The 9446-nt window shown below is 40.1% G+C and overlaps 1 protein-coding gene across 1 annotated transcript in view; it reads left to right on the top strand.

Moving 5' to 3' along the window:
• acox3 (acyl-CoA oxidase 3, pristanoyl) overlaps positions 1-6542 on the top strand; it is a 33420-nt gene extending 26878 nt beyond the window's left edge. The window contains exons 15-19 of the mRNA XM_020594984.1: positions 1-114; positions 1626-1800; positions 1876-1943; positions 2112-2198; positions 5114-6542. The exon at positions 1-114 is cut by the window's left edge and continues 4 nt beyond it. Of these exons, the coding sequence (XP_020450640.1) occupies positions 1-114; positions 1626-1800; positions 1876-1943; positions 2112-2198; positions 5114-5233 (564 nt within the window). The 3' untranslated portion in view covers positions 5234-6542. The remainder of the gene's footprint in view (positions 115-1625; positions 1801-1875; positions 1944-2111; positions 2199-5113) is intronic.
• Positions 6543-9446: the final 2904 nt, after the last annotated feature.

Raw genomic sequence — 9446 nt, 5'->3', positions numbered from 1 at the left:
CGCCTGGCAGCCTATAAGTGGCTGGTGTGTTTCCTGCTCGAAGAGAGTCACAAAAGGCTGGAGCAGCAGAGGGCCTCAGGCAAGGATGAGTTTGAGGCTCGTAACAACAGCCAGGTAAGGCACCCTGACATACCATACTATAACAGTTCAACAGCTTTAAGTTTGTCCACTTTTAACTTTTAGTGGTGCCAGGCAGATCACTCTCCTGACATGAAAGATTTTATGTTACTCTCAGATCAACCCATAGTGAAAACCACAGACAACCCAAGACAAAAACCACATTCAAGATTCAAAGTGTTTACTGTCATGTGCACAGTATGGAAACGTGTTTCCCTGCACAATGAAATTCTTCATTTGCATAAAGTCATGGACAAAAAATTTGGCGCTCCTGCATTTCTGTCAGATAAGGCACCACTTCTCCCAGAAAATTGTTGGAATCGCAAATATTTTGGTATTCTCATGTTTATTATTCTCTCCTTGAATCACCACCTTAACATGGTGGAGAGGTTTGTGTGTTCCAATGATCCTGGGAGCTGTGTTGTGTGGGGTATTAGCCCCTGGTAGGGTCTCCCAAGGCAAATTGATCCAGGGGAGGGGCCAACTGTTGTACTTGGCAGCGACTTAATGTAGATCCCACTATAAGCCCTCTGCCTGTCTTCTCAGCCATTTAAATGTTTTGATATCATTTACCATTCAGATTCATTCAAAGATGTTGCATTTCATAATGCTTTTCTGACCTTCTCTATCCTCCCATCCTTTCCCCTTATTTACAATCCTCATCAGCTGCACTAAGAAATTGGAACTCAGCTACAGCTACACATCCATCAGTTGCACTCTTTTGATTTTTCATAATAATTCAATTGTACTCTTGTCATTGTGTCCATGCCATATGTTGTTTTTAACTTTTGTTATTGTGTATTTGGTGTTTCTTTTCATTTTTTGTTTGCTTTAATTCCTTTGTTGTCTTTAAGGTGTCCTTGGGTGTTTTGAAAAGTGTCGGCAAATAACAAATATTTTTATCATTATATGTCTTAAAAATACAATATGTAATTTGGACACCCAATTTATATACAGGGCAGCACAGTGGTGTAAGGGTTAGTGCTATTGCCTCATACCACCTGGGGCCTTTCTGGGTAGAGTTTGCATGTTCTCCATGTGCCTGTGTAGGTTTCCTCTGGCTACTCCAGCCTCCTGCCACAGTCCAAAGACTGCAGTGTAGGTAGCAGTGTTATCCACTACTTAGTTAAAGCTAAAGTTTGTATTACTTAAAAACTAAGCTAGCAGGTGCAGGAGACTCTAGAATCAAGCGCCTCCATTCCACCCAGCCCTCCCTCTCCCTGCTTGCTCTGTGCTTCACCCAGCCCATCATGAATGCCAAACTCTTCACAACCCAGTGATATACTGCAATCTGCCCAGGGTGCACCCGGCCTCTCCCCTAATTTTAGCTGGGATTGGGTCTGTTTTATAAACGGTATAAACAAAGAGCACCACTTAACCATGACATACACAGTTGGAATTAACTGTGTGGCTTGATAGGGGGTTGATGTTCCACTGGTTTGTCTCTTCACCTGAGTTTAACTAAAATAAAAGATATGCTGCACGTTCCCCGTGTACCTTGTCTTCAGGTTTACTACTGCCGTTCCCTGGCCATTGCCTACATCGAACACAGTTGCCTCCAGAGGTTTCATGAGCTAACTACGGATCACGACACACCAGCTGGTCTAAGACCAGTACTTAGCAAGCTGTGTGCCTTGTATGGACTGTGGAGCATCAGCAGCCACATGGTCACACTGTACCAGGGTATGTACTGTAAAAAGGCATTTTTTTTGACATATCCCATGTTCATATTTGTAACATCGCACTATTCCTTTGCAGGTAATTTCATGAGTGGAAGGAAGGCAGCAGAGTTGGTTCAGATGGCCATTCTCACTCTCTGCTCCCAGGTACAGGAATGTCTTTTTCTGTTGTCCTGTGTGCCTGTCATTTTCCTAATCCAAACAAATATTTTTCTTGTCATAAGTAAACATTGTAATTCAGTTACTTGTACATGTACAGTATGACCCCAGATATAAGATTAACTTGATCTGCTTTGTCTCATATCTCTCCTCCAGCTGAAAGATGATGCAGTAGCACTGGTAGATGTTTTCGCACCCCCTGATTTCATTCTCAACTCACCAATTGGTAATGCTGATGGACAGGTAAGACGTTCAAACACCAATTATGTCTCAGTATTTTTATTTTTTAATTTGTTGAATCACAGATTGGACATTAAAGAATGGGTTCAGGATTTCTCAAGTTGGTCTTATTACAATATTGACATGTCCATATGTACAAATGCAGCCACCCAGAATTGCGCTTTCCGCCTGAACGACTTACAGCTGGTGCGTAGCGGGCCTGCAGTTGCTGGCAACCTTCTAAAAGCATGTCAAAAAGACAAACCACAGCGTGACTGCCTGAAATACTGTATTCACCCTGCAGAGTCATGTTTTAGTTTACACAGTAAAATTGTCCATTCATAATCCTCATCATACAGATACTGTGCCAGATAATTGTTAGACTGGTTTTCACATTTCTAGCCAAAGATCTATTAAACATGGTTAACATGCATAAGTTAAGAAATAATAAATAGTAAAGTATGCTAGAATGAAGAAGATAACATTCAGATTACTAGATTATAGCCTACTTGTTCAGTCACCTTGCCTCTTACAAATTTCCTATGCTACTAAACAGCAAATGCAGATATGTTTTATAAGGATTGCACTTGACTGTTGGAATGTAGTCCAATGCAACATAATTTGTAAATGAATGAAAGGCTGCATTTTCCTACTGACAGAACATAAAGTTTGACTCCATCTTGAAATTTGCTATGGTGTCATTTTTCAGTTTTGCTCTTTCTTAACCAAGACTTGTGAGAGTCGTGTGCTGGAAGATCTGATGCTTTAGTGGAAAAATACACTGGCTGGGAACATTTTATTGATAATGTAACATCGACAAAGCTAAAGAGACATATTAAGCATAGGTGTAGTGCTGCCAGAATGCACCAGAACGACGTTCCACCACTTTTTTTTTTCTTCAAGAAAGGAAAAAGAATAGGCCTACTAACGTAATCTGGTTAAAATTCATAATGTTGCATTATTGTGAACACTTGAAGATCCAATCATCAGTAAAGTGCATGTCCTGCAAAATGGAATGCTCTAAATTGTGATAATAAACTTTAAGGTCTGGTGATTAATTGACAATATGGACTTAAACAATGTGCGCTCCTATGTGCTTTTGGCACCTGTGAGTGGTTGTGTGTTTTGTCCAGTCACATAGTTTAGTGCTGAAAACAGACAAGTGACAGAACCAAACTCAGATCATCCAGACTGTTAAACTAGAGTGTCGTCTCCAGTAGGGGTCATGGACGACAAATGTCCATTTTTCATATTTTTGGTGGAACCTGTCCCCCATGGAGATTAGGCCTTGGTTATGGCTATAACATTCAATCTGTGACAAATGGCTACTTATTCACAATGGTTCTCATTCACCAACATCTTTCTAAGTGTTTACTTAAATTTGTTCAAAAGTTGTTCTTAAGAAACATCCTAAGAAAAGTTTGTCTAATTTGTGAACACGTTGTTAAACTGCAGAATTGTTCACACCTGTGTTCTTATAATGATGAATCCCATGTGTTCCTAAGTTGAAAGCACATGCCAGTCATTCCTAATTAGAATAGGTTAACTCCCCACCAATGACCATAAAAGAACATGAGACTGCATGGACAGGTGCACACATCTAACACAGAAAGCTAAAGACCATGGAGCAACATGCTTTAAACCAAAGAAAAACTTGAGTAGTTATGAAGTGGAGAACGGCGAATGAGCTGCCATTTATAGTAGCATCAGTAGTGGATATAAAATAAAACAAAAAGATGCGTGGGATAGTGTTACTCATTCAGTGAACACTGTATAAGAGCACTTTGCTTTCAGAGTTTACTTGTGGTTCCTAGAGTCTACAGAAGTAGAATAGGAGGCAGAAACTTTAGTTATCAAGCTCCTCTCCTATGGAACCAACTCCCAGTCTCAGTTCAAGAGGCGGACACCCTCTCTACCTTTAAGATTAGACTTAAGACTTTCCCTTTTGATAAAGCTTATAGTTAGGGCTGGATCAGGTGGCCCTGAGCCTTCCCTTAGTTATGCTGCTATAGGCCTAGACTGCTGGGGGGTCCCATGCTCTGAGTTTCTCTCCTCTCCTCGCCTCATCTCGCATCTATATGCCAGCATTACATGTCAGTAACTTTGTGTCTCCTCTCTCTCGTAGTGTGTCCTCTCTCTCTCTCTCTCCCTCTACCTTTCTACAGGTTGCCCTGGCTCTGGAGCTGTACATCTCTGATGAGCAGTCACCGGCCACATCAACCTGCCTCATGTTTGATTGTTTGTTGTGTCTTGTTACTGTTCTTTCCTTTTCTCTCTATCCACCCACCCCAACCGGTCGAGACAGAAGGCCGCCCACCAAGAGCCGGGGTCTGTCAGAGGTTTCTTCCATTAAAGGGAATTTTTCCTCCCCACTGTCGCCAAGTGCTTGCTCAAGGGGGATTTGTTGGGTTTTCCTCTAATAATAGTGATAACAGTAAGCTCTAGACCTTACTCTGTAAAGTGTCCTGAGATGACTTTTGTTGTGATTTGGTGCTATACAAATAAAATTTGATTTGATTTGTATAAGGAGAAGGATGCACAACTGACAAATTAAAAACATGGTTTGTTCTCAAATCTGAGTCAACAAAAACACAGAAGAGAGACTCTGACAGGTGGAGGAGGACAGACTGGCCAAGAGTCCTCTAAACTGGACAAGCACACTGGGGCCATACAGGACTCTCTTGGGTGTGCTATCAGCTGAGCAGAACTCCATGTGTGCGCTTGGGTTTCTTCAGCTGCCCTGAGTCTGATCTCAGATGTAGTGCCAGACAACTAAATGCTTACATACTGACCAAAAGATCCATTGTATTTTTATAGGTGTATCAAGAGTGGAATAGTTGAGAAAAAACAAATAATCTGAAATGGGTAAGGACCTTTAAAAAAAAACAAAAAATTTAAATGTTCTTTCTGACTCATCTCCTTGTTTCTCCTCCACATAGCTTTACAAGAACCTGTGGTCGACAGTGATGCAGGGCAGCCAGGTGCTGGAGCGTCCCTCTTGGTGGAAAGAGTTCTGCTCAGACAAACCTGTGGTTGGATCCCTGCGTCCAAAACTCTAAAACCCAGAAACATTCTCAACTACAACCCTGGACATGTGTATGGAGTGTTAAGCATAAAATTTGCATTTAACTTTGCACCTGTAAGTGAAGGCACAAAATGATGATTATTCTAAGTACCAGAAATCCTATATACAGAGTGCCCAATCAAGTGTGGTTACTATGTAGGGAGTAATGATAGAGTATCATCAGACACAAACCTGGACACAATCAAGAACTTTGTCATTTTCAAAACCCCACATATTCCATACAAATTCAAGAATTCTGAATGAGCCCAACAATCCTTGAGCCCTGGACCAATGCTAAATTCCAGAGACCACTGTTGTAATGATTTGTTCACCAATCAGTTAGTCAATGGGCACGGTTCTTTTGGGCTCTCTGGTTTAAAGTTTCAAGCCTGTTTCAACTTTGACCTCACCCATCACCACTTTGGGCTGTTTTTTGTGATTTGAGATCTCAGCACAATTAGAACGATGGATACACCTAATAATCCCTCATAAACCATTAACACATGTAGAATCCATGAATCTATTGCTCCAGAATACTTCCACATTCTTTTTTAAATTGGATACTCTTTAATACTATGATTACCACATCAGATACGCTTGTAAACGAAATGTGACAAACCCTGTCAATATTTATGTTAAATCCTGTGCAAATGAATGGTTAAATATAGGCACATCTTGTCCTATGCATGGGCTTCTGAATGAACTACTAAACAAACATCCATACAGGAAACTGCTAGCAAACTTGCAGCTTTAGCAAATTAGCTACTTATGTGCTGTTGACAGAAAAGTCTACTGGCTAATCAAGTATCTAAGCAAATAATAGTTTAAGTCATATTCCAAGCACAATGCCGCTATAGTAATTGAACTAATATTTGTATAGCACTTTTATATGCATTGAAGCACACTCAGAGTGCTTTCACACTTTTTTGCCCATTCATCCATTTGCACTCCCAAACACACTGGTCAGCCATAACATTATGACCACCAGCATAATACTGTGTACACAGCAGTCAATGTGGTAGTTGGCTGCCACTCATGCCACTCTGCAGCTCACTGTGCATATTCTGTGAATCAGTTTGCTTCCATAATTATACTGTCAGGAAGAGCATACAGTATGTAAAAGGAAGTGAAAACTGGTTGTGACAACAAGTTAGAGATACTATTTTAGACAGATTCAACAGGTCAACCTCATCATCAGTGAGCCTTGGGCATCTATGTTGCCAATTTACTCTTTGTCCTTCCTTAGACCACTGTTGGTAGGCACTAACCACTGCAGACCAAGAACACCCACCAAGACCTGCAGTGTGGGAGATGCTCTGACCAAGTTGTCTCACCATCACAGTTTGACCCTTGGCAGGGTCACTCAGATCCTTATGCTTGCCTGTTTTTCCTGCTTCCACATCAATTGTTAGAACTGAATGTTCACTTGCTGCCTAATATACCCCACATACAGATAGTTGCCACGGTAACAAGATAATCACTTCACCTGTCAGTGGTCATAACGTTATAGCTGATCGGTGTATACACAGATGCAGTAGCCACCGGGAGCAACTTCGGATTCAGTGTTTTCCTCAAGATATAGACTGTATAAGCCAAGAATTGAACTGGCAGCCTTCCATTTTTGGAGAGGACCTGCTCTTCTTCCTGAGCCACAGCCAGTGCTAACAACACACTGTCTATCCTTATTTGTGAACTACAGTTATCAGCATGTATATATTAAAAAAGGGATACCATATTTAATGATGGTGATGGCAACACATTAATTCCAATTTGTATGATAGATAGACCAAAAAAGTCTTTCAGGCCTCTTCAGATTTCTTGGTTTTATGACCCATGGCGCATTAGAGTCCTTCTCAGGCAGAATTAATTTAATGATATGGCTTCTGTAAGACTTTTTATTGGACCTAATGGTTGAAGGTGTGATAATAGAGTCGTATCAGTGTTTTACAGCCGTTCCTCTTTTAATGATAGTGTATGGGAAGAAAGTTCTCTGGACCAGTAGTTATCATGAGATCTTACAATCCTGACTGTAGTCATTACACCAAAATAATTACAGCCTAGAGCAAGATCAAATTCATTTTGCTCAGGTGTCAATCATATATGTACATTGGTATTTAAGAGGCATTTCTGATATATCTTTAAATACCTTTGTCTTTTTTTTAATTATTAGAAAAATAACAATAAACATGCTAAAAACAATAAAATATTTGTGATTTCTGACTCCAAAAAAGGATTACTTGGGAAATCAGATGGACGGACTTTTAGTGTGAATAATTGGGAATTGATTTTACATGTACAGTATTGTTCAAAATAATAGCAGTACAATGTGACTAACCAGAATAATCCAGGTTTTTAGTATATTTTTATTGCTACATGGCAAACAAGTTACCAGTAGGTGCAGTAGATTCTCAGAAAGCAAACAAGACCCAGCATTCATGATATGCACGCTCTTAAGGCTGTGCAATTGGGCAATTAGTTGAAAGGGGTGTGTTCAAAAAAATAGCAGTGTGGCATTCAATCAGTGAGGTCATCAATTTTGTGAAATAACAGGTGTGAATCAGGTGGCCCCTATTTAAGGATGAAGCCAGCACTTGTTGAACATGCATTTGAAAGCATGAGGAAAATGGGTCGTTCAAGACATTGTTCAGAAGAACAGCGTACTTTGATTAAAAAGTTGATTGGAGAGGGGAAAACCTATAAAGAGGTGCAAAAAGTTATAGGCTGTTCAGCTAAAATGATCTCCAATGTCTTAAAATGGAGAGCAAAACCAGAGAGACGTGGAAGAAAACGGAAGACAACCATCAAAATGGATCGAAGAATAACCAGAATGGCAAAGGCCCAGCCAATGATCAGCTCCAGGATGATCAAAGACAGTCTGGAGTTACCTGTAAGTACTGTGACAGTTAGAAGACGTCTGTGTGAAGCTAATCTATTTTCAAGAATCCCCCGCAAAGTCCCTCTGTTAAAAAAAAGGCACGTGCAGAAGAGGTTACAATTTGCCAAAGAACACATCAACTGGCCTAAAGAGAAATGGAGGAACATTTTGTGGACTGATGAGAGTAAAATTGTTCTTTTTGGGTCCAAGGGCCACAGACAGTTTGTGAGACAACCCTCAAACTCTGAATTCAAGCCACAGTACACAGTGAAGACAGTGAAGCATGGTGGTGCAAGCATCATGATATGGGCATGTTTCTCCTACTATGGTGTTGGGCCTATTTATCGCATACCAGGGATCATGGATCAGTTTGCATATGTCAAAATACTTGAAGAGGTCATGTTGCCTTATGCTGAAGAGGACATGCCCTTGAAATGGTTGTTTCAACAAGACAATGACCCCAAACACACTAGTAAACGAGCAAAGTCTTGGTTCCAAACCAACAAAATTAATGTTATGGAGTGGCCAGCCCAATCCCCGGACTTTAATCCAATCGAGAACTTGTGGGGGGATATCAAAAATGCTGTTTCTGAAGCAAAACCAAGAAATGTAAATGAATTGTGGAATGTTGTTAAAGAATCATGGAGTGTAATAACAGCTGAAAGGTGCCACAAGTTGGTTGACTCCATGCCACACAGATGTGAAGCAGTTATAACAAACTGTGGTCATACAACTAAATATTAGTTTAGTGATTCACAGGATTGCTAAATCCTAGAAACAAAAACGTTTGTACAACATAGTTTTGTGTTTGTACAGTCAACGGCAGACACTGCTATTTTTTTGAACACACCCCTTTCAACTAATTGCCCAATTGCACAGCCTTAAGAGCGTGCATATCATGAATGCTGGGTCTTGTTTGCTTTCTGAGAATCTACTGCACCTACTGGTAACTTGTTTGCCATGTAGCAATAAAAAATATATTAAAAACCTGGATTATTCTGGTTAGTCACATTGTACTGCTATTATTTTGAACAATACTGTATATATTGATTAACAGTGTTGAGTAAGTTATAATTATCAGAATAAATGTAATTGTAATCAGTTACTGAGAAAAAATATGTAATTACATTACAGTTACTACCCAAAATGTTGATGATTACAGAGGGGTTACATCTAGGGACGCTGCCCCAAGAAAAAAATACATTTCTGTGCTCAAAATTTCTATTATACCACACACTATTTACAACTAGGGCTGTATCTGACTAAGGATTCTGTCAGTCAACTGTCAGTCAGCTACTCTGTGACTATTTGTTTTTTCTTTCTTTATATATAT

Source organism: Monopterus albus, unplaced genomic scaffold (assembly GCF_001952655.1).
Source record: "Monopterus albus unplaced genomic scaffold, M_albus_1.0 scaffold25.1, whole genome shotgun sequence".
Classification (NCBI taxonomy): Eukaryota; Metazoa; Chordata; class Actinopteri; order Synbranchiformes; family Synbranchidae; genus Monopterus; species Monopterus albus.
The sequence above is the reverse complement of the archived record's forward strand: the minus strand, read 5'-3'. Positions and strand labels throughout refer to the sequence as shown.